The sequence below is a fragment of the Ambystoma mexicanum genome, chromosome 10 (genome assembly GCF_040938575.1).
Source record: "Ambystoma mexicanum isolate Mex_15411 chromosome 10, UKY_AmexF1_1, whole genome shotgun sequence".
In the NCBI taxonomy this organism is placed as follows: Eukaryota; Metazoa; Chordata; class Amphibia; order Caudata; family Ambystomatidae; genus Ambystoma; species Ambystoma mexicanum.
The window spans coordinates 622,906,202-622,932,946 of NC_090932.1; the positions used below are offsets into that span (position 1 = coordinate 622,906,202).

General features: G+C 44.5%; 1 protein-coding gene across 1 annotated transcript in view; it reads left to right on the forward strand.

The window, feature by feature from the left end:
* The window catches only part of LOC138491602 (E3 ubiquitin-protein ligase ARIH2-like), a 217,902-nt gene extending 192,104 nt beyond the window's left edge, over positions 1–25,798 (forward strand). The window contains exon 4 of the mRNA XM_069618207.1: positions 24,426–25,798. Within this exon, the coding sequence (XP_069474308.1) occupies positions 24,426–24,977 (552 nt within the window). The 3' untranslated portion in view covers positions 24,978–25,798. The remainder of the gene's footprint in view (positions 1–24,425) is intronic.
* Positions 25,799–26,745: the final 947 nt, after the last annotated feature.

Sequence of the window (26,745 nt, forward strand, 5' to 3'; positions counted from 1 at the left end):
CAGCTTAAATAGTGAGAAAAAGCCAAAAAGGCCAAGCAGCAATGGCAATTGAACTTTGTACAAAGCGGAACAGCATTTGAAAACCCACTGCATAATTACAAAGAACCAACACGAAGAGCGACTAGATTGTCGCTAGATATCACAGAAATAGAGTCAATAATGAAGAACCATGAAAAACAACACAAAATCGTCAGAACAGAAGTAACAACATCAACACAGCAATGACCTAAAGAGATGAAATCGACCCTCTATATTAACAACGACAAGAAGACAAATCCACACAAATTGACAATAGGGGAAATCAAGAAGGAACAACAACAGCCAAAATTGCCTCAGAAGATTGCTCAACATAAAGAATCAAGAAAAGAGGATATATCAATGAAATATAATCAAACACAGGAAAATGAATTGAATATATCCAATGAGATCTCTCAATATACAGACAACAGTTCGTACAAGAGATATCCAGCGATCCCAACAACTATGTTAGATCTGCAAAACGCAATGACAACAGCATCTACACATGCACACCTACCGTTCATGAAACTTTATGAAACATTGACAGATACACAAAAAGATCAAGCAACTCTATTATCTATAATTCACACGAAGCAGATCTTCTCGGAAACTTTCGAAACGAAAGTTCAACATAGACTTGACAAAGAGGCGGAAGCATCACTGAAATGGCAGGAATGACTATTTGAGATAGCTAGACACAACAGAGCAGAGAAAGACACCATGGCAAACACGCTAACTGAAATGATGATAATGACTCACAAAGATAACTTGCTTTTACAAACAAAGTTAATAAATCAAGGATTACACAAGAGGCAACTAAGTGAAATACAAAAACACCAAAATAAGAAAAACTCAACAGGCACTACAAAAGGACAACAAGTGGCAATAGTAGCTGATGACAAAAAAAGCCATGCAAATTTAAATGACCCCGAAAAAGGAAGTGGACAAGTAATAACGCAGATAGAGAAATTAAGACCTGCAGAAAAACAAAATTTAGAACAAAAAAAAACGGAAGATCCAAGTATCTGAAAAAAACAAAGCATATTGAACATGAAAAAGGAAAAAATCTAGAGAACAAAACAGCACAAGATAAAAAGATAGAAGGGGTAAAAGCTAATACGAAATCTTTGCGATTTTTGACGCAAAGACAAGAGAACAGGAAAACCGCTACAAAAGAAAACAAAACACCCACAAAAATATTTAAAAATGGGAAAACAGGGAAAAACATCAAGAGAGGATCAAGAGCCTTCCTCTGCAACTTGACATTTCCAGCGACGCCAAAGACACCAATTACAACAACCAACAAACAACTCCTGATACACAGAGAACTAAACAAAGAAATTACAAAAGACACAAAAAAGAAAGAGTCAAAAACAGATATCAAAGAGCAACACATGATAGACCTGCTAATAAATCTATCTACGTACAGCGACGAAAAGACACAGTTGGCCAAGGAAATGGAGGAACATCATATCGACCAACAATCTTGCCTCACTATACATCGTCGACGAGTATGAACAGGGAGACACCATCATTTCAGAGACTGAAATACTATCAACTGAAGACATCTCAGATAATGAAAACGAAACATGTACGATCACATATCAGAGTATGAGCTAGAGGACACAAGAAACACAAAGAATGAAACATATCAACAAAGGAATAACACACCAACCCTCACACCAATTTACGACCACGACCTTGAACAAACAAATAGAGGACCTATTTTCAGGTGCAACGAAGAAACTGAAAAAATGACTAGAAATGATCTAAAACTGCCAATGTTCACAAACCCGCGAGAGACCTCAGATATATACAAAGTAAGGATTGAACAAATCAAGGAAAACAAAGACAATCTAATTTTAAACCGAACATACGCGTTGCGACTGATACACGCAATAAGGAACTTAAGGAATATACAATCACAAGATATTCGCCTAGCAGAATTTCCATTTGATGAAGAAACACACATAGCGGATATACATTTTGCAACACAAGATGTACATGATCAAGTGATAGATAGTAAGGACAAGTTCCAAAAACTAGGCTTTCACTGCCTCATAAATGATTACCAATTTAATCAATATGAAATAATATTGACCATAAACAAAGAAGAAACGAATTCGGTGAGACCATGACAAACAGGACAAACGGCATATGTCATATCTCGAAAGAAATTCCATAGAAGAGAACAATAACGTCTCAAGGACGTCAGAAAATGGAAATCTAAGAAGACCAACAGCAGAGCGAGATAAAGAATACAGAAGTTACAAACAATGAGAAATACCCCAATAACAACCACAATCTAAAATCACTAACACAATATCGCTATGCTCATGGAACACCAGAGGATTCTCCCATTTATGTGGAAACAACAACAGGGACTTACAGTTATTTGACCTAATTTGTCTACAGGAGATGTGGATTGTCCACCAACCGACCTGTGATGGATACATAAGTCTATTAAACCCTGCAATCACTAAACAAAAAGGACGCCCTTTGGCGGGCCTCCTAACACTAAACATTAAAAGGGAAGCAAACTTGAAAATCACAGAAACAAAAAACCCAAACTCCTTTACACAAAGCACCATATTAGAGACAAACACGCCAACTTCGATAACCATGAGAAACCAGCACAAATTGGCATTAATAAATCTATACTGGAGCATGACAGGGATACAAGAAATGACATTCATCGACACAGTATTGACACAGATGATTTGCAGATAAAATATGACCAAATTGAATTAATAATCTGCGGAAACCTAAACATCCATCTATTTAGTGAAAACAGTCTAAAAATCCCACAGAACGAACTGTCGATGAAGCCAAAACTTTGGGAAAAAGAAATGGAAAGAAGGAATATTCACCTGATTAACAACTTAGGCACAAAAGACTTAAATACTGCTCCTACTGGGAAGAGCCACAAAACAACAGCAGTCTTGGATTACATCTATACAACAGAAAGTATCAAACAAAGAATCCAAAAAGTAGAAGTGATACCAACAATTCGTAGCGACCATCATAAAGTCGCGATGCAGTGGAATATGGAACTTAAGCGACTCCCAAACCAAAGGCTACCAAATTTAGAACTGGTGATTGTAAGGGAGAATTCTCATTCTATGGCTAATTTCCCTTACCTAGTGAGTCCCCCAGCAGCTTTGCTGGATTTCTGGAGTTTATTTTTTCCCCCACTCTTACCTGTGTTTTGCCATGTGTATTTCATCTGTTTTTTTGTGATTGTGGACTCTGGAGTACACCACTTCAGTAGCCCCACTCTTGTGTGTGTTACACAGCACCTTCAGTGCAGTGACACAGGGTTGTCTTTTAGTCTTCCCACTGACTCCATTTCTGGGGCTGACTACTGTCCCCAAGAAAAGGGTAAAGTTGCCATTAACTTTACCTAGTCATTTAACCACAGATCCAGTGCACCCCATCTTACATGGAGTATTGGAGAGGGTGAATTCTTAGCCCTTTTTATCTGTACCTCCTGGAGAATTGTTTCGCTCCCTTAACATCAAGACTTGGCTGGTGGCAGTGGTATCTACCCTAATTTCCTACTGCAATTATATTACATAAAGTGGTATTGTTTTAGGCTATGTTAGTAGCCTCGAACTTTAAACCCGCTAGCCCAAATACTTTTTATTTCAGCTCCAGTTGGGTTTAATCGCCATTTCTTTTTGTTAACATCCTTCTTGGCTCTTTCTTTGCGCGGCAAACCAGGTTTGCCTCCTTTGTTCGCCGACCTTTGGTGGGCTTCTGACCAGAAGCCCTCCTTTGGCGTCTGGGTGTCTAGGTGGGCTGAATGTGAAGGAGCGGTGTAGTCACCCCCTTCACAGGGTCTCCTTGGAAACCCAAGTCGCACTTTGCGTTGATTGGTTGAGGTGGTTGTCCGGGCTGGACAACCCCCCTGCTGAGTGATTAACAGCCAGGCTGTGTGAATGGGGGATTTTGCCATAAAAGGCAGGACTCTTGGGCTAGAAGGCAGAGTCGCCACTGGAACTGCAAGGAACTGAAGAGAAGAGGACAGCTGCTGCAACCCTGAGTCCCGGTGAACAACAACGATGAATAAAAGGTGTGCTCCTTTAAATCAGTAGAGGGCTATTCTGATGGCTATCCAGCCCACTACAGCAGAGCAGTGATTTGGACCCCGGAGAGGATTCTGAGAGTGTTGAAGAAGTAGATAACCCTTTGTTAGGAGTTCCTACAAACCCTTGCCTGCTCAACAACCACAACCTCTGTCCACAGGGACCCACACAGGTCCTACACTACTCCTGAGTTTATTGCACTAGAGAAAATGAGACTTGAATTAGAAGTGAAACGTATTGATGCACAAACTGCCATGAAACATCAAGAGTTAAGGCTCAGAGAAATGGAGCTGAACCATGAACTAGAAATTAAAAAATTGTCTGTAGAAAATGCTTCTCTCCCAGAGTCTTCTAGGTCTTCAAGCCCTTAGAGACCCTGTATGCCAAAGGAAATGATTGGTATGTATGAGACTAAACTTGATGTTTTGGATTGATTAGCTATGTTTAAGTACAATCATGGGATTCAAGGTATCTTAGGGAATCAGTTGATTCCTTGGCTTTTCTCTAGGCTTCCCCTGTTGCAAGTGATGCTGTAATGGAGTTGGGGGAGGAGGATAAACAGGATTATGAGTGTGTGAAGCTAGCATTAATCGATAGATTTGGGAAGACCCCTTCCCAGTACCTTAAGAGGATTGGAACCCTCAAAAAGCATGATGGTACCCCTTGGGCTACCTGGGTGTGTGAATGTTTGAAAAACTTAGATGGTTGGGTTAGGGGTTACAAAGTAAACTCTTATGAAGGTTTGAGGAATCTTGTAATGTTGGAGTCTATTTTTGATGTCTGCTCTCCTGAGCTTAGACAGCACGTGTTTGATTCAAAGGAGATAGATCCTAAGAAGTTAGCTAAGGCTGCTGACTTGTGGGTTGCCAACAGGGCTACTCACAAGGATTCTGGGGCAACTCAGAAAAAGGATGAGGCAAAGCAGCCAAACAAAGACACCGAAGAGAATTCCAATAATTCCAGTCCAAAGAGGGACACAAACATAACCAGTGTAACCCACAAGGGAAACCGAATCAGGCTAGTGTACCATCTGGTCCCAAACCAGATGGAGGTCAGAACAAACCTTCATTCAATAAAGCATTTGCTAAATGCTTTGTTTGTGGGTCAACTGACCATGTGACAGGGGATCCCAGATGTAAGGGTAAACCTTCAGGGGTCCACACTGTCTCCTTAGCCTTCTCCCAGGTGGATGAAGTACCTATAGCCAGTGGAAACATTCAGTTACTAGCTGATGAGCCCATGAGAGTCTCAGCTAGTGTTTCTTTAGTGTCCTTGGGCCTTTGGGAACAACAGAACTTAGATGTCTGTAACTCAATCCCAGATAATACTAAAGAGTATTACAAAGATAGTGTTCTTGTGAATGGCCAGGAGACCCCTGCCATCAGAGACACTGGAGCTAGCATAACTGTGGTTGATGAATGTTTTTTCAAGGTGGAGGATGTTGCTAAGGCACCCAAACACCTAACCAAGTTAGCTGGAGGCCCTGTGCAAATGGTTCCCCAGTTACCAGCTCTCATCCAGTGTAATGACATGACTGTCAGAATACCTGTAAGTGTGCAAAATAACATACCTGGGAGGGTCCTGCTGGGTAATGAACTTAAAACTCTTGGAGTTGTGTCTAGTACCCCCAGCCAGCCCCCCAGCAGAAGGAAGCAGGAGCTCACAAGGTCTGCAAGGGAGAGAACCTTGAGAGGCTCTCCTGCAGACATGATAGAGGAAACTATCACCCCAAGTCCACAGGACTTACTTACTGCTATTGCAGGACAGGAAAAGACCAAGGGGAAACCCAAGTCTGCCAGCAAGAAACCAGCAAGCACTCCTGTGCCCAGAAGGACATCTCCAAGACTGTCCAAAGTCACACATGTGACTCCCCCACCAGCTGATGCTGAGTGTGAGGTTCATCCCTGTATGGTTCAACTAGATACTGAGGAATCAGATATAGAAGAAGATCTTACTCTGGTTGGAGATCGTGACCCTGTTGACCATCTTGAGCTGCAGTCTTTACTGGCAGAAGGTGGACCCAACAGGGCAGATTTCAGCAGAGGACAAAGAGAGTGCCCTACTCTTGAAGGTCTTCGCCTACAGGCAGCTTCTCAGCTCAATGGGACTGAGCCTGGAAAGTATAGGTTACACTTGCAATATGGCCTCTTCTACAGTGAACTGACTGAGTCAACCCCTGGAGACTGCAAAAGACTTGTAGTGCCTCTAATGAACTCACTCCAGTTTCTGCAGTTAGCCCACAAGATACCTTTGGCTGGTCACTTACGTTTTAAGAAGACCAAGGAAAGGCTTTCTCTTTACTTCTGCTGGCCTAAAATGGGTTCAGAAGTAGACAAATTCTGCAGGAGCTGCCACACTTGCCAAACTTCTGGCAAGAGTGGAGCCAAGAATGTGGCACCCATGGTGCCTCTCCCAGTGGTGGGAGTTCCTTTTGAGTGGGTCAGGATCGACATTGTTGGTCCTCTTGACCCTCCCACATCTTCTGGCAACAGGTTACTCCTGGTTGTAGTGGATCATGCCACTACGTACCTGAAGCCATACCTATGAGGACTGTTACAGCTCCGGCTGTGGCTAAGGACCTACTTGGTATTTTTACCAGAGTAGGTTTTCCTAAGGAGGTGATATCTGACAGGGGATCACATTTTATGTCCCACTACATGCAAGCCATGTGGAAAACCTGTGGAGTCACCTGCAAGTTCTCTACTGCCTACCACCCCCAAACCAATGGGATGGTAGAGAGGTTTAACAGAACTATGAAGAGCATGATAGGTGCTTTAGAAGAACCCCTTAAAGGAAAGTGGGACTTTCTACTGCCATGCCTTCTCTTTGCATATAGAGAAGTCCCTCAGGAGGGAGTAGGTTACAGTCCTTTCGAACTTCTCTATGGCCATCCAGTCAGAGGTCCATTGGCCCTGATTAAGGAGGGGTTGGAGAGTGCTCCTTCCCCTAAACCAGTCAGAGTGACTGACTATGTGCTTGGTCTCCGGAGGAGAATGTCACACATGATAGCGGAGGCAAGTGATAACTTGAAGGCTGGTCAGGCTCTGGTCAAGCATTGGCATAACCAGAAGGCTAACATGGTCGAGTTAACTCAAGACCAGCTTGTTCTTGTTATGGACCCCACAAGGCAGAGAGCCTTGCAGGACAAATGGATAGGACCCTTCAAAGTTGTGGGTAAACTTGGAGAGGTAAACTATCTGGTGGACTTAGGCAATCCTAAGGAGGCTACTAGAGTCTTTCACACCAACCGTTTAAAGGCTTATGTCTCTAGACCTGACATAGGAGCATTGCTCTTAGCTTCAGCTCAGGAGGAGGAGGAAAGTGAACCTCTGCCTGACCTCCTCAGAGGCTTACCTTTAGAAGAGCAAGTGGAAGGAGTTAATCTCTCTTCCAGTCTCACATCTGACCAGCAGGATGAGTGCAAGTTACTGTTAAATCGGTTTGCCTCCCTGTTCTCACTTTCACCAGGTTGACCCCTTGGGGCCAGCATGATATTCTCACTGGTGACTGTTTGCCTGTCAAAAGCAGGGGGTACAGAATGTCAGACAATGTAAGAACCCATATAAGGAAGGAGGTCCACAAGATGCTTGATCTCGGGGTTATAAGCCCTCAGTTGTGCTTGTACCAAAGGCAGGATCTAAGGACAAACAGGATTTACAAGAAATGTGGGAACCAACATTAATTTGTTCTTAATAACATATTGAAACATGAAGCATTGAAGAACAAGGCGCAGACATACGCAACTTTTGTAGACCTAAAGGTAGCATTTGATACAGTAAACCGGCACAGATTATGGGAGAAGCTAAAGGATTAGAATTGTCCAAAATCCTTATTAGAACCAATCATAGCTCTATACTCACAGACCTCAATAAGGGTACGACTATCCAAAGAAGGTGCAATGTCATCTGAGAATCAAGACAACTAATGGCCTAAAACAGGGATGCCTGTTAGCAGCTACCTTGTTTATTTTATACATTACAGATCTAAAAACGAGTGAAGTTGCTACAACGGGCTACCCCCCGAAATTAAATGGCAGCAAAATCCCTTATATGTTATTTGCAGACGACATCATTCTGCTGGCCAAAACAGAAAAATCTCTTCAAAATAGACTAACAGCATTGGTTCAATATACAGAGGTAAATAATCTATCCATAAATCGTCAAAAAACACAAGTTATGGCCTTAACACAAAGCTTCAACCAAAAAAAAAGAAACCACTCACAATTTACGTAAAGGGAGAACAAATCGCTGCAGTAACCACTGTAAAATATCTTGGAGTTTGGGTAAACCAATCAGGTACAGAGGCAGGATGGATTGAACACCTAAAATTGAAAGCTCTTTCATTGGCGTGTGAAGGGCTGGCCATACACAAAAAATATGAGAAATATTCTTTCAAACCCATAATAAGCTTCTATCTACAAAAAGTATTTAAAAAAAGGAAGCAGGCGCTCCTCTCCAGAAAGAACATGGCATGATAACCTGTTCAGAGATGAGAGTTTGCAGCACATGCTTTTTGCTCACTGTACCTTTCACAGATGGGAAATACCCATTTGCATATCAGTCTTTGTCCCGCCCACATGGGCAGTCCAGCACCGAAATGCTATGGCAATTCCTCTCTGAACAAGAGTACCAACAGCAACCCTATACACGTGTTTCAGTCTTGTTGGGCCTCATCAGTGAGGTGAAGCTGTGCCTCTCTGAGCACAGTGAGCAGGGAGTCCACGTCTGGTTGCCCCCAGGTAACTCAGGGTAACCAACCCCAAGTTCCTTGCAAATATTTCAAAAAAGGTAGCAAACACTCCTCTCCAGAAAGAACATGGCATGATAACCTGTTCTGAGATGAGAGTTTACAGCACACGCTTAAAAAGTAGTGGCCATTCTAACATATGCAAGTGAGGCAGCATTGAATATACCACGACAAACTTGGACCCAACTCGAAGCAATTTTTTGGGGAGAAATTCTAGAGTTGCCAAGAGCTTATCCAATGCATTGCATCAGATATGAGCTGGCCTTACAATCAATAGAAACCTAGTACTCTGACCCACTGGACCTATACAGAAAAGTAATAGCAAACGAAAAATACCATCCATAGACATCTTGAGAGATAACCCAGAGACCATGAATAACATGGTACTAACAATATGGAAAACAACATGTAAGCAAAGACTGGAGGAAGCTGAGATAACACTTGAGATGTTAATGAATCGCCCGGCTAAAGCAAAAAACTAAATCCAACTAAATGACTGGATAGCCACATTGAAGAGAAAAAGAGAATACCAAATGGACATCAATTCAAACATCGAAGCAAGGCCCCTGAATCTCATACCAAATTATCTAACACGCTTCCCAGACCAACAAATGAGGAATACCTTTTTAAGACTTAGGTTGAATGTACTACCAACGTGAGAATACTTGAAAAATACCAAACAAATATCTACAGAAGAAGCATACTGTAGATTTTGTAATCCAACAAAAACAACCTGAAACATTATTCCACATCATTATGGAATGTGACGCAGTCAATGATAAACGCTTACTATTTGCAAACATGCTGCCACAAACCACTATACAACTATCTGGGCCTAGGAAATGGGCATACATTGTCCTAGGAAATGTCGACTGCCTAATATTCAGAATAATACAATTCTGGAACTCGCTCATGACAAATGATCAGAATCACAAAAGGACCCTGACATGAGCACGAATGGGCGATAGAAAACTACCTAGCGAAGAAAAATAAAGATTGTCACCATAAAGAGCCTTAAAGAAGATCAAGTCTATATTTTATGTTTTTTTATTTTTTTAATTTTGATGTTGAATGTCAAATGACAGATTGAATTCTGTATGGCAATATTTTAATAAGGTGTATAAAATGTGAAACAATGTAAAGTTTGAAATGCAAACTAATTTATTTTAATAAAAATAAAAAATAAAGACGTTTACATAGGATCTGGCACTTGACCTTGCTGTGCAAATGTTTCCAATGTGTTTTTTTTACAATGTGGTAACATACATGCAGTTTTTGTTTTCTGTGTGCATTACAAAACATATGCATACCTGTAGTTTGTGTTAACACATGTAGATGTGAATGAATCTGGAAGTAGAAATCTTGGAGAGTTTTACAGTACCTTTGGATGCAGGTGCTTGGGAATCACAGGAGACCTGTACTCTGAGTGATGAACAGTACATCTGCAGTGTTGTACTGAGTTGACAGAGTTAGATGTAGAGATCTTGGATGTGATTGGTGGATGGGTGTGTGACTGCTTAATAGTAGCCAATTAGAGAGTGCTGCAAAGAGTGAAGGGGAAAGGGAAGAAGGGCTGCCCCTGTGTTACGGGATCCACGAATACCGTAGTATTTCACGGATCGCATGTGCCATATCCAGGGCTTTTCAGCATGCCTGGCATGGAAATGGAACTGTGAGGATTAGCCCATCAGGTGTTCAGGGTGTGCTTTACAAGAAGGGAGTGTAATACTTGTTTTCATTGCTGTGTTGGTTGTGTAGTGAAGATGGCTGGAGTTTCTGTATGGATAGTGGGAGATTCCTTTGTATGTGATCTGGAGAGGTATGCAAAGGCAAGAGGTGTTTCTGCTTATCTTGGTTTTCCAGGCCTGCAGGCTTTGTGGTACAGTGTGCCTGGTTGCAGTTTGCAGGCACTGCTTGCTCTTTGCAGAAACATGGGTAGTCGTGATATTTTGGTGGTACACTGTGGAGGAGATCATTGGGGCTACATCAGTGCTCCAAGTTTGGTTCCTGTACTGCAGTTGTTGGTGGAAGAACTGATGCTGATTTTCCCTACTGCAAAGATGTTTTTCTTCTCTGAAATACCGCCTAGAGCACAATAGAAAACCCCAATGTCTTTAATCCCCAGCAAAATGTTGGAAGGCGCCTCGTTAATAGAGGCATGGGTATAGTTTTGTGACATGCAGAGATGTCTGTTTTCGCTAATGACAAGATTGACTCCCTTGGTGTGCACTATTTTACTGCAGACAGCGTTTCGTTGTCCATTCTTAGAAATGCTTGTTTTTTTTCACAATCTAAGATATGCTTTGCAGAGGTTGATGTAAGGCAGTAAGGAGGAAAATTAAGAGAAAAAGCCCCAAAAAATAGAAAACAAAAGGTGTTTGTTCAGTAGCACCTTAAAAGAAATGCTCTTTTCAGTGCCACCACAATAGAGGAAATCTCCTACCCTGGGTTAAATTTCTCTCCCCATCCCCTTGAATTGGCTGATTTATCTGCAAACTCTGCTGCAGTTCACGGATCGCACTTGCCACATCCGGGACTTTTAAGGATGCCAGACATGGAAATGGGACTGTGGAGGCCAGGGGATTGGTCAATAAGGTCCTCTGGGTGTGGTGTGCAAGGAGAGAGTTTGGCAGAGACTCTGTTTGCTGAGAGGAGTGCAGATGGCTATAGCTATGGCTGTGTGTTTCAGGAGGCAGAATGTCTGAATTTTGGGGGACTCTTGGATACATTGGTTGCAGGTGTATGCAGAGCACTGTGGAGTGGCTGCACATCTTGGATTCCCTCATGTGGATGTGCACTGGTATGGAGTGCGTGACATGAAGTTGCTGGATTTGCTTCCCTTTTGTGACACTTTGGTGACACAGCATCATCCAGCCATTATTATTGTTCATTGTGGAGGAAACAGTTTTCTCTCTTCAGTTTGCGATGAAGGAGGCACTTGTGAAAGTCATGGACATGTTTCCAAACTCTCAAGTAATTTTTGTTGAGCATTGTCTAGAGACAGATGTGGCTGTGCTCTTCCTCATTTGGTCCGCAAATGGAGAAAGCCAGGCACAATGTCATCAAGGCTGTTTGCACATTTTTGCGAGATGTTAGTATGTCTTCCTTCCACAATGAAAACATTACATTTCTTAGCACCAACATTTTTCACAGATATGGCGTACATCTTACTGAAACTGTCAATCACCTTTTTTTGCTCAATATCCAAAATGCTTTGCAGCCATTCTTGCAAGTATAGCTAGCATTTGTGCAGCCGGTGTTGGCCACTTCAAAACTTCCAAGAACAAAATAAACCAAAAAGGCTCTTTTCAGAGTCACATCTTTCTCCTGGAAAAGAATGCAATGGTTTACATGCTGCCACCACCTGCATGCTTTAAAAGTCAGCGAACCACCACGCTGCCCGTGGACTTCGCGGAAAGGCAGGGGCCTGCACCATTTCATTGGCACTTCTATTTTTAAACTGCAAAAGGTCGTGGGAAAAGGAGGAGTTGCAAGGAAAAATACCTTCTGGATACCTTCACTTCACTTATTTGGCAAAATCTCTTCAATGCCTTGCTTCCTATTTCTCCCCAAATGACACGTCAAAATGTTATGTCAATCAATAGAATGACCAGTCATCTATACTGCACACACTCAATGTTTGAATGGCATTAATGTTCTACCTTAGTAGAACCAAGGGAATGCAGAAAACAAATTCTTTCAATCCTTTGCAAGAGGTAGAGAAAGTGATCCAGTTTCTGAATCCACCATTGCAAGTTGAATTGTATGTTTTGTACATCTCTGATACACTCGCATAACCTCTTCCATTCACCTCAACAGCACACTCCACACATAGTACTGGGGCGATGTTAGCTTTCATTGCAAACTTACCATTAGTTGCAATTTGCAAATAAGCAAGGCATAGAGAGCGAACAATCAAATGCATATAAAGCAAAGTCTATATAGTACACAGTAGAGAGAAGTCAGGTTCTAGATTTGAACGCTCCTGTACTGAGATCTATTTATTAGTGTTATAGTCCTGATTTTTCTGTGCAAGGTCACAGGTTAGTAGAGGTGAACCCACACCCCTAGGGAGGTATAGAGGGACATTCCTGGTTACCTCGCAATTCCTAGATTTGAGAATCCTGTGTATAAATTGATTCCCACGCTAAATGCAGTGTTTTACAGTGACATTTTTATTACAGTGTAGACACATAGGGCCTCATTACGAGGAAGGAGGAAACCATGCTGCTATTTGTGGCATGGCTAACCCCATTCTGGGTACCGGGTCTGGGTTCCTGGAATGGGGAAATACTGCGCCATTCCGACCTTGGAGGGCCCTGTATTTCCCCATTCCAGGAACCCAGACCCTGTACATCCCCATTCCCATTCGAGCCCCCATAGGGCTCAATGGGAATGGGGAGGATGGAAACAACGGGCCCGTTAATAACAGGCCCGTTGTTTTCATCCTGTTCTGCTCGCGGGACCCGCTAAAGATGCCTGGTTTTACTAGGCGTCCTTACCGGGTCCCACAGGCAAACCCTGTAATGCGGCGGTAGGGGGTTAACGGGGCCGGCCCCGTTAACCCCCTACCGTCTTCCTTGTAATGAGGCCCATAGTCTTGTGGTGGTCAGCCGACACGTGTTCAGACCTCGAGGGGTCTTTATCAAGGCAAGAGATAGGTTGTAGGTGCGGCAGGTGTTGCCCCTGGTCGAACCCCCTTGGGGTTTGAATTTTCTTGTTGGGTCTTGGGATATCCTGTTGTTACAGTCCCCGCTGAGCTATTCTGTTTGAAGAAATCTCCAGAGCTCCCAACAAGAAAATTCAAACCCGAAGGGGGCTCGACCAGGGGCAACACCCCCCATCCTACAACCTATCTCTTGCCTTGATAAAGACCCCTTGAGGTCGAAACACATGGCAGCTGACCACCACAAGACTAGAGCCTCATTCTGAGGTGGGTGCAAAAGGATACCGGGCACCGGTAATGACACCTGTGCCGGTAATCCATTTGCGTCCTATTCCGAAGTCCCTTACCGGGTCCCTCTCTTAACGCCTGGTTTTACCAGGCGTTATGGACGGGACCCGTTAAGGGATACCGGGGTCAATAGCGGTACCACAATTTGGGGTACTGTTATTGACGCATTCCCCCTTCCCATTGAGCCCTATGGGGGCTCAGATGGGAATGGGGAATGGCTTTCACAATGAGGACTTACCGGTCCCGCCAAGGTCGGACTGGACCAGTAAGTCCCCATTGAACGAGGGCGGACACGGTCCCGTTATTAGTGCTAATCATGGTGCTAATAGAGCCATAACTAGTACCAACCTCGTAATGAGACCCTATGTGTCTACACTGTAATAAAAATGTCACTGTAAAACACTGCATTTAGCGTGGGAATCAATTTATACACAGGATTCTCAAATCTAGGAACTGTGAGGTAACCAGGACTGTCCCTCTTTATATAGTACACAACCACTCCCTTGTATGGAAACCAAGCCTACTAATGTAAAGTCAATGTGCAGACATCCTTCCGCCACTCCCTGAAAGCCCATCTTCTTCACTCCCCCCTGACTTCCCTTCCCTACACCTCCCCTTCTACCCTTGCCCCCCTCCTTTCCCCCCACCCTCTCTCCTCCCCCTCTGACCTTAAATTGTTAACAAATACTACTTAAGGGCAATGAGGACACCAGATCACTCCCCCTTCCCTTCCCCTCTGACCTTAAACTGGAAACAAACACTACTCAAGGACAATGAGGACACATGATCACCCCCTTCCCCCTTCCCTTCCCCTCCCCCTACCTCAAATTCTATACTGTAACTGCCTTCACCTACCCCCTCCTTTATCCACCCCCCACCCTCACGCTCCCCTTGTAAATAGTTCTACCTATTGTTATAATGACCTGTTCATGTTTGTAAATAGGCTTCTCTCACTACTGTATCTGTTGTTATATTGTAAAGTGCTATATAAATTCAATAAACTTAAACATAAACATATTGCCTCATTACACAGTATTATACAAATAAACATCCTACAAAACGTGGTAAATCCGTTGCAAGGGTACTAGTTTTGAAGAGGAGCTCATCTTCATTAATCCAGTAAAACCTCAAATAATCTGAAAGTGCCACAAACGTGAATCTGGTGCATTCAGTCATATGTAATGTATATTTATATGCTTTTTGCATGGAAGATGCGAGTGCAATTAAAATAAGCTAATAGAGACATGATTCCCACTTTCAGAAGTTGATATACTCCTGTAGCACAAAAGAGTTTAGTATAATCCTCTGAGTTACTTCAAACAATTATGGGAACACCTGGCTTGACACAATCAACAAATATTTGGCCAACCTTCTCTGGCCTGTACATCAGGGCCTCTCCGCTATGGTCAAGGCACTGGAAACGCGCCTTCAGCAGGCCAAAGGTCGAATCAATGCAGAGTCTGGTCCTGACGTGTGCCTCATTGCAGGCCACCTCCTGTGGCGTACGTGGTTTGCGCACAAGTGTAACAGTCATGCGAGCTGGGGGTATCCAGAATCAGTTAGAGGAGCATAGGACACAGATGTAAGTCACAAGGCACTGAGTATGTCTTGTTAATGGACACTCTCTTGATGCACTTATGTTGCATTTGTACCACATGGTTTTCATTCCCGGTAATTCAGTGATGTGGGATATAATACAGTGGTGCATGTGCATTGTCACTTAGAGAAACACTGTGCACACAACTCACCAACAAGTTGTGCCAGGTATGGCCTGTAGTAGTATTTCAAATGTGCATGTTGTCTGTGTTGGGCTTGTGGTGTGCTGTGCTGTCATGTAGTGGCCTGCTGGGTAATTTGTTGTTCTTGTGCATGTTTTTAGTTGGTGCATTCCAGCCACAATAGATTCACATTCCTGGTTTGCAGTGTACATGCAATCAGTGTGTGACAGTGTTGCATTGTCAATGTGCAGAGTTAAAATGTTGCATTGGCTTTGTAGGTACGTGTGCCCTATGCACTGTGGGCCCTGTAGTTATCTGTTTGCGCATGAGTTATTTGTTAGGGCATTATGCATTGCTCTCATACTACTACATAGTCCTGCTGAGCCTAGTCATGTGGGTTGGCGAGTGTCATATGTGGCGTGAGAGGGCAGGTCCTGCATGTACGGGGTGTTGACGGGGCATGCATTGATCAGCAGTAGTAATGTTCCACCCCCCCTTTCACATAGCATTCAACTGGTGCTGGCAGAATGTATTGTGTGATGACACGCAACATCCATGTCCGTTGCCCTCTGTGGCTCTCCAGGTATGCAGGCAGGGTGCTGTTACGCAGGACCATGGGGTCGTGGGTGGATCCAGGAAAGCGGGTGCAGCAGTGTGTTATTGTCAGGTCTGCGTTGCACGTAACCTGCACATTCATGGAGTGGAACTGCTTCCTGTTGTGGTATGCCTCTTCGGATGCCTGGTGGGCAACTGTTGCCCATGGGTGCAGACAAGCACAGCAATTCCGTTTGGCATGTTAGCTGCTGTGTAAAAACATGCCTTTGTGGCATTTATCTGTGGCAGGGTGGTGGGCAGGGAGATGTGGTGGGATGCATGGCACAGGAATGCCTACAGCACCTGCCCAAACACAACTGTAAAAGTGGGCTGGAACGTGCCATACAGCATGCCCACAGGGTGCTGGAACGTGCCACTAGCAAGAAAATGTAGCACCAACTCAAGATTTAGCACAGAGGATAGGGCTGTCCTGGTATTGATCCTGCTATTGATGTTGTTGTCGATCATGGCCAGTATTAATGGTGACTCCTCTAAAGCATCACCATAAGACCAGCAGATAAGGGGGGAGCATTGGTGATACAGGACACACAAGATTATGAAAAGGAATGCAAAAGACAGTTGGATGACCACGCAGTCTATTTAAGAATCGAACATGATCCAACCAAAGATATCAGCAATAACTTGTCAATCCTTTTAGACAAGGCGGAAGAGAGGGAAATGATTACAAAGAAAACAAGAGCATTTCTACAGACATCCAGTCCAACCATCCCACACATTTATCTTTTACCAAAGATTCATAAAGGATTAACAAACCCTCCAGGGAGACCAATAGTGGCGGCCACAGGAGGCATATTACAACCGCTAGGAACTTATATCGATTACTTTCTCAATCCCCTAATACAAAAAACACAAACTTATGTCAAGGATAGTACACACTTCCTTAATATTCTGGAAAGGACACAACTATCTGAGCAAGACATCCTATTCACCGTCGATGTGGCAAGTCTTTATACGAGCATTCCCCATAACATGGGTCAAGAAGCGGTCAAATGGCTCCTTCTACAAGAAGACGACATAGGGGCGGCTAAAGAATTTATTATGTCACTCCTGATTTTCATCTCCACGAATTCTTACTTTAGATACAAGAACGACTACTACATCCAAACTTCTGGCACAGCCATGGGCGCAACCATGGCACCATTGTATGCCAATGCTTTCATGTATCGCTTTGAAATGACAAACATTTTAGAAAAAGCAGAGTGGAAAGACAAGCTCAAAGTGTGGGTACGGTATATCGATGATATCTTCGGTATATGGCAGGACACAAGAGAAACATTAAACGAATTTCTACAATACATTAATAGTATTGACCACCGGATACAATTTACCTCTGAGATAGGGAACCCTGGGATACATTATCTGTACATTCAAGTCAAAGTACACAACCAGCAGATCACCACCACTCTATTTTCTAAACCTACAGACAGAAACAATTTATTGCACAGGATGAGCTTTCACCCTCAAAAGACCTTAAGAAATTTACCCTATGGACAAATGCTTCGCCTCAAGAGAATTATCAGCGACCAGAGAGAGTTTGAGCAAGAACTAGTTAAACTAAGTAAGAGGTTGGAAGACCGTGGATATCCGGAGGAGGATATTAAGATGGCAGCAGAGAAGGTAGCAACTAAAACAAGAGAAAGCACCCTGACTCCTAAAGATACCAAGACATCACCATCTTTGGTATACGTGTCCAGATTTTCCAGCCAGAGCATGAAAATCAAAAGGTGTATTAATAAGCATTGACAAATCCTGACTAAAGATGAAAGAACCAAAGAATTGTTCGCCGATCCACCTTCATTTGCTTATCAAAGATCCAATAATCTAAGGGACCTACTCGTCAACACACGCGACGATAAACCAAGAAGAAGTCCAACCAAAAGATTCGGCACGTACCCATGCCTGAATTGCACTAATTGCAACAATATCATAAAAGGAGCTTTTGTGTTGCATCCGCACACAGGGGAAAAAATTGCAATTAAAATGCCACGCCACATGTAACACGGAGAACTGTATATACTGCATACGTTGTCCCTGTGGACAGTACTATGTAGGAGAAACAGGATGAAAAGTACTCATCCGCCTGAATGAACACAAGTCATGCATTCGCAATAAATACATCAACTCAGCAGTAGCTAAACACTTCAATGAAAAGAAGCACAATATCTCCCAGATCAAATTTCAGGTATTAGAAGTCATTGTAAGTACCGGCATGGACACTAAGAAGAAGAGACAACAAAGAGAATCCTTTTGGATTGATAGACTGGAATCATTGTCAGCTCGAGGAATGAACGATGAGTTCGATCTTAACTGTTTTCTATAATTGTATCTGTTTTTACAACACATTGAACTTACCTGTGTTTTAGATATGTTACTCTTGAGAATGTAAACACCTGGGAACACAGTATCCACCCATTATTATAAACCACACACAAAAACATAATTTGACCCTTGACTACCTCCTGTAACGCACAGCACTATATTTTAGTTACTTCACCAATCAGAACAGAGGGCATCGCGGTTCTATTAGGATCATTTGTGCAATCCAGCGTGTTTATGCAATCGAGTTACCATACACCAGCATTAACACTCTAGTATGGCTACTTCATGCACCCGCCATCCGCCATTTTGAGATTTACATCACCATGACAACATTACACATATGCATGCAGACGCAAGCAGAGCCTTCTTGCTACCCGCAGTCGGAGGTTACTTCGATCGAGCGAGCTACACACTCACAAGGTAAGCGCTCTGCTTTCACACAGACAGGCACGTATTAGAAGCAACCACGAGTGATCGTGACTAAATGCAGCATACTATTTCATTTTGCAGCGTTCTGAGAAGGAACGTTTGAACGGCATGTACTGAAGCCACCCGTTTCAGGTCCGTGATAACATGAAAATGTCCTGCCTTATCCCCCAGAATACTTGACCAGAAGACACTTAGTAATAGATCTAATGTAAACCTTGACGGAAGTGCAATTTGAATGTCGGATGATAATAGTCTTTTAAAGAACGCATTAATGCAATGTAATGTTTACAAATCACTGACAATGTTCTCTTCTCTTCTCTCTTCTCTCTGTCTACATGTACGTGTTTGTCAATTGTGGGTACCCTGTTCTCCTGAATGCATATATATTTGATGTTTTTCAAAATATTCTAACAGAAAGATTTTTTTGTATGCTCGTGTACATTTAACCTGGCTCTGAGGAATGAATGTTACCATTCCGAAATGCATTAGCCCTAGGTTATTTTTCTTTGCCATTGTATCAGCACAAAACAAATTGGTGAAGTTTAACCATTCGTTAACTAAATGAGAAATAGAATTGAATTGCAATTTGCAGAATAAAAGCACTTTGAAGCAACTTTATCAAAAATGGCTTTACTGTCATTTATATTCTAAAAACAAATGTTCTAACCCTATTGGGGGAATTTAGGTGTGCAGCCCACACCGAAGGCTAATAAGCCTAGGTCCTTTCTCTTTCGACGCCTCTAAAGTCATCATTAATGTCTACCTTAATGGCACTGTCATGGTCCACGGCCCTCAGGCCAATCTCCTCCTCTTTGATAGGCGCTTCCCTCGCCTCATCAATTTCCTCTCATCTCCTGCTGTCCCCTCCTCTCCCCCCTTGATTACCTTGACCTCTCTCGCCTCCTCCTCTGTCCCTCCTAGGGCTCTTTCTCCTCCGCAGGGCGTACCTCTGATATGTACCCCTCCCCGGAAGGTCTTTAAGGCTGGCAACCTTCTTCATATTGCCACTCTCAACTAAACACTCCTCTGACATCTGCCACCTCCTTGAAGAACTAGACCTTGATGTCCTTGGTCTCACTGAGACATGGTTCACGGCCAGCTCTGTCACAAGCTTTACCACTCTCCTCCCTGATGGCTACAAGATCCTCTCCGCACCCAGATCCTCCTGGTCCGGTGGGGGGTAGCCCTGATCTTTCTTTAGAGGAGTCATGTCTCTATCATTCCCACTGAGACCTACTCCTCTTTTGAATGCCTTGTCTGTAGGCTCTCTCTCTCTCTCTCTCTCCTACCCATTCTCTTACTGTGGCTACCATCTACCGGCCACCTGGTCAAATCACCTAATTTCTCTCTCAGTAGGCGGACCTCTCCTCCTCCCTCCTGGCTGGCCTCTACCACTCAACTCCTCCTCCTTGGTGACCTCAATATCCATTTTGACTCTCCTTGTTCCTCCTCTGTACTCTTCCGTGACCTCTGCGACTCCCTCTAAATCCTCCCCTCTGGCCTGACTCACTCTGCAGGGCACACACTCGATGTCTAGATCTCCTCTGACCTCCCCCTCTCCACCCATCTGACCACTCCTCTCTCCTGGAGCGATCATTCCCTCTTCTCCTCTCATCTCTCCCTCTCTTCCCCCGAAGCCAAACCTACCCCAACACTGCCACCTACCTTCTCGGACATCCGGCCCATGAGTCAGTTGAGGCTTTTGCCACCACCTTCTCTCCACCCCTCCACCTCTGGCTGTCTCACATCCTGACACAGCCCTGTCCCTGCTCTACTCTTCAATTTCTGATACTCTTGATGCTCTTGCCCCTGTCATGAGTCCAGAGCCAAGTGCAATTCCTGGTATGACTCCGACCTAGCTACACTTAAACATACGTTTATGGCGGCTGAGAGGAAATGGAGGGCTTCTTGTTCATCCTCTGACAAACTGACCTGTTGCCTGCTCCAAAGGCAATACCGACTCTGTCCTCAACAAGAAGAGAGTCCACTCGCAAGCTTGTGTCTCTGCAGCATCTAACAACTCGGCCGAACTGTTTAAAATCTGCAAAGTGCTGGCCAACCCTGCTGCAGTCTCTACCCCTCCAGCTGCCTCCGAAGCTCTTTGCAAGGCCCTTGCCTCTCACTTTATCTCAAAAACCCAGGACATCCTATCCACCCTCTCCACCCGTACCCCTCCTCTCCCCTCTCCGTCTGTGCTTGCTGACCCTCCTTCAGCCACCCCCACCCTCCTTCTCGTCCTTTCCTCTTTTCTCCCCTGATGAGGTCGCTAGACAAGTCTGATCTATGAAAGGCTCATCAAAACAGGTTAATTCCTGTTCCTCTAAAACCATCAAGGACCACATTGAAACCCTCGCTCCGGCCCTTGCTGATTTTTACAACCACTCCTTTGCCTCGGGATCCTTACTCTCCCCTCTGAAGCACTCCCTTGTGCATCCTCTTCTCAAGAAACCCACAGCTGATCCTTCTTGTCCGGCTAACTATCGGCCGATTTCCATTACTCCCTTTCTGGGCAAACGCCTGGAAAAGATGGCCATCTCTCAGCTTAACCTTCATTCCAATTCTTTTGGCTGTCTCCACGAAAACTGCTCTCCTGAACATCTGTGAGGATCTGCTCTCCAATCTTGACTCTAACATTCCCTCTGTCCTCATCCTACTCAATCTCTCTTCTGCCTTCGACACAGTCAACTCAACCGTCACCGTGATAACCTGGGTATCGCTGATCAGGCTCTGGCCTGGCTGACCTCTTTCCTCTCTGATCGACCCTCCCAGGTCCAACTTGGGTCATTCCTATCATCTATCTTCCTCTCTACCTGCGGTGTTCCCCAGGGGTCTAACCTCTCGCCCTGGCTTTTCAACCAATACCTGGCAACTCTCGCCCACTGCATTGCCATTTTCTGCTCAAATTTCCAGTGCTGCGCTGACGACACTCAACCCATTTTCAGGCTACCCTCGGCCACCTCCTCTCCCTCTCTCCTCTCTGATTGCCTAACTGCCATTCAAGATTGGTGTTCCACCAATGATGTTTGTCTGAATGCCAGCAAGACAAGAGATCCTCCTCATTGGCACACCTTCACCATCCTTTCCCCTCACTCCCTGGCCGGCCTCCCTTGGCCCTCCTCCTACCCCCACCTGCGAGGCTAAGAACCTTAGGGTCATCTTTGACTCCACACTTTCCTTCTCTGCCCACATCTCTGATGTCTCTAAAAAGTTAAACTTCCTACTGCACCTCCTCAGAGGTACTCTGCCTTTCCTCTCCTTCCGCCAGAGCTCTGGTTCTCTTTCTAGGTTGGACTATTGTAACAGACTCTTTCTAAATCTACCTGCCTCTACTCTCCGCCCTACTAATCTAGAACAGGACTGCGAGACTTGTCCTTGGCCTCAAGCCCTGGGATCGTATCTCTCCAGCTCTGAAAGCTCTCCATTGGCTCCCAGTGGATGCAAGGATTAAATTCAAAACCCTCTGCATTCTCCACAAAGCTTTCTGGGGCCTGGGTCCAAAATACCTTCAGCTATCCTGCCACAAATGCCTCCCCTCTCGAGCTCTTTGCTCCTCTACCTCTAACTCCCTCAGGGTCAGTCGTTTTTCAAAGAAACGAGCTGGGGGTAGATCTCTGTCTTCGGCTGGGGCATTCCTCTGGAACAGTTTCCCTGCCACTCTAAAATTTGAGGACAACCATCTCTGGTTCCGGAAGCACCTCAAGACCTTCTTCTTAGCTTCTGCCTTCGCACCCCCTCTCCCCTGCTGATCTGTTCTCTCTTGGTACCGTACACCTGGCCACACTCTGTCCTCTGGGCCCAGGTACCTGCTCACCCCGCCACCCTCCCGCACTGCCTCCGGGCCACCCCTTGCACTGGGGTCTGTATCTGTACCCATGCAGCACCCCCTTTTTCTTCCTGCACTTATCAGACCTACCCTGTCTGCTGCCTTAAACCCAGCACTTGCCACTTGCTGGCTGCAAAACCACTCTTTGTTGCCTTTATTATTTAGTTATTTATTATTTATCTATTTCTCCTTTGCTCAGCACTTTCCACCTCTCCCCCCTTCCATGCACTCCCCCCCCCCTCCCATGCACTTGCGCGTTCTCAATGTCACTGGGCTTAGTAAGATCGTTGTTTTGTTCTCCCCTGTTCCCCTCCCTTGCCATGTCGCACTCTGAAACACTTGTGTACGAGCGCGATAGAAATAAAATATCAATATCAATAGTCTGCCTGTTCAGCTGGTACAGGGTAATGAGCTGGGCATCAGTCAATGCCCAGGGTAAGGGCCTACCCAGGGGAATGGGTGCTCGCCTTGCCTGGCATCTCGTCCTCCTCCCTGTGCCCTGAGCTGCTGTTCCTGCCTCTGCAGCTCAAGGTGAAGCAGAAGGAGCTGCATGTCCCAGTTAGTGAAGGCTAGTTGCTGCATGGTGTTCGAGAGTGTGTTTGTGTCCGGTATGGGCCCTTATGTAGTCTTTCAGACTGGATTGGCTGCACCTGTCACTGGATTTCCATCACATGTTTGCAGTTACCTCTACCTTTTAGGACGGAGGTAACTGCATTGTGTTTTTGGCAGAATTACCGCCCATTTTCAGCAGTATTTCAACTTGTAATGCAGCGGAAATACCATGCTGCTTCTTGGCGTTAATTCTGCTGGTGAAATTAGCGCTGGTAGAATTACCACCAGATGCCGGTGCTAATTCCGCCAGTGGAATTTGCGCCCATTTTCATGTACCCCTGATTCTTAAATGTCTCAACTAAAGTTTTTCTTTGAATATATATATTATACACGCGCACACAATAACACACGCAACTAATCCCCTCATTGCTGTCCCTGAATAGTGCCTCTTTGCCTCTTTCAAGAAATGGTAGTCTATTATTGTGCATATGTAGCAGTTAGGTGCCAGCTTCCACATTGCCATTAGATGGCTAACTCCATTTGGTGCAGGCACTGTGACTAGTAAGAAGATGCGTCTTTTCCCTGGTTAGGGAATTTTTCCTTTAAAAAAAACATTAGCTTTCGTTTCTATATGTGTATACTTTAAAGCAATCACTACAGTATTAAGTAACCATTAGTCATCCTTTTCACTGTTCATAAATGTCTATTTACCTGAATTGCACATCACCTTGCTAGCGGGGATAATAACAAACGTTCTATTATTGGGGGAAGCAGGAAAGATCCATAGGTGGCAGTTCAGGGCAAAGTGGTATAACTGTATTTGAGCCGTACCCCTTAGAAAATCAGTGCTGTCCTACCATTTCTCTACACCATGATTACAATCCCCCCTTTCTTTTGAATTAATATACTAAAATAGAATCATTACATTTGCATGCGCTTACGAACAAATAGTGTTGTGACTTACCCCCATCACCATTGAGTGAATGCACAGATCTGACATTGCCGGAAGTCGATTGCCCTATTGCAAGTGTTTAATGAATGTGACTGCGAGCTTTCGTTTGTGTGTGAACCTGAAAATAAATTGTTCTATTGCAAACTCCTAATGTTGATAAGGAAATATCAAGCGTTTCCGGTGTTACATTTTTGTTGTTGTCATGTTTCAGTGCCCTGGGTGCAAGTCCTTGGTGGAGCGTGGAGACCAGAGCAACATGCGAGTCTTCTGCACAATCTGCAAAGCAAAGAAAAAGGGAAGCTATGAGTTCTGCTGGCAATGTCTCCAACCCTGGGAAGGCGACATCCGGTCTTCTGTGGGCTGTGCGAGCAAGGAGTGCAAGGACTCCAACTTGGACATACTGCAGAAATGCAAGTTATTGGACCTGCCTCACAGTGAAATTAAGCGTTGTCCCTCCATTCGGGCATGCCCTACTTGCGGGCTTCTGATTGAGCACAAGGAGATGTGCAAGTATATCATTTGCTGCCGCTGCAAAGTTGAGTTCTGCTTTGCCTGCTTGGAAACTGCAGAGGTCTGCCAAACGAGGAGGCCTGCTGCCAACTACATGGCTTGCGCAAAGCCTGTTGCTCCCAAGCAAACTGCTATCCCGGTTTGGTCAAAGGAATCACGTCGTGTAAACCCTCCCCCTGGAATAGGTGAACACCCACAACAGCGTGACACACAGCATCGATTCCTGCGCGCTTTCATGAACCAGCGAATGTAGATGTATGGCACCCTCAGCTTATGCCCTGGAACAAAGCCGCCATTAGCATAGTCCTGCCCTGCAACTGCATTTTTAGATCAACATCATTTGCTTTGTCTCAGCAATTGATTGTTTGTGGATATCCGGGAAACAATATGAAGTCCATATTATTGAGGGCGTTTATCTAAAAGTTCTTCCCATTATGTATTGCTAGAAATTGATTTGAACATTAACACAGAGAAGGTGGAACACAGCTCCCTAAGGTCAGAATGTTCGTATTTCCCCCACTGTTTATTAAAAAAGCAAGTAACAAGATAGGAAGCCCTTCTGGCAATAAGGTGTTAAAACACAAGTCATAAAGGCTCTCTCCACCCTACAGGATCTGCCAACAAGCAGACTGCTTCTCCAGAAGTCCAGACATTGATGAACACGCTTTGGGTATATGAAGCTGTCTCACCTACAGGACTGTCTCTTTTCCCGGATCCTTGGTTTTGGCAGAGTTGTAACATCCCTCTTTCCATGTCTTAGGGACTTGTGGGTGAATTCCCACAGGCTATTGGGTTTTCTCTATACCATACAATGCAGGATCCTACTACAATAACAAAAAATGTGTTTTGATGGGTGAACAATACAGTGGGCCGCATTACGAGTTGGGCGGTATCCCAGCAGTAAATTGCCGGAATCCTGGCCAACTAAATTACTATTACCGCCACTTCGTCTGGCGGAATTACTGCTGGATTACAAGTGGCAGCGTACGTCCCCCTTTTTTTGGAGTTCATTGGACTTGGGCCTCATTACACGGACGGCGGTAAGGGTTAACGGTCACCGTTAATGGCAACGGTGACCGTTAACCCTTACAGCCGTACTACGAGGTCCCTTAGCGGGTTGGTGCTTTAACGCCTGCTTTTTGCAGGCGTTAAATACCAACCCGCTAAGGGACCTCGGAGCTAATTACGGCACCGCAAAATTGCGGTGCCGTAATTAGCGCCTTCCCCATTCCCATTGAGCCCTATGGGGCAGAAATGGGAATGGGGAAGGGCAATGGCGGAAGGGGGATTTACCGCCCCACCGACCTTGGAATGGGGCGGTAAATCCCCTTACCACCAAGGCGGTGCCGGTAATTTACCGGCATGGTCCAGGGTGCTAATAGCACCCTGGATCACCGCCGTCCGTGTAATGAGGCCCAATGTTTTTTTTTGGGTGGAATTACCACGGCAGACTTTCCGCTGTGTTAATTCCTGCTGTTCTGCTGATTTTTTGGCGGGGAGTGTGAGAATTTACCTCCAGGATTTTTCTTAAGGTAAATCCTCTGCTCCAGGCCCAACCTCATAATTTGGCATAGTGGTAAAGTTGGTGGTAATGGGTTTACCACCAATGTTACCACTTAACGCTATACTTTTAATGAGGCCCAGGGTGTCTCATGCTCTCAAATGATCTATTTTCCTTATTCCAAAGGTTCAGGTTCTGGATTCCCAGTGAGGACACCTTGCAACAAAGTAACTCACAGTTGTAAGAGATTTTGTTCTATTGGGGTAAATTCAGGGTTTGGCAGTATTTTCTTACCGTATAAATATTGGCGGTAATTTGGCAATAAATTAGTTTGGCATTTATATTGGGTTTGATATCAACCTATTTCAGTGACCATACCTTGTTAGCTTATATTGGTGGTAATTTTAGTGGTATCTTGTTTTGCGGTATTTATACCTGTGGTATAGCGGTGAGCATGGTTTTCTTTTTATACTATAACCCCATCATAAAACAAACCTTTCCTTTCTATTAGAATACCCCC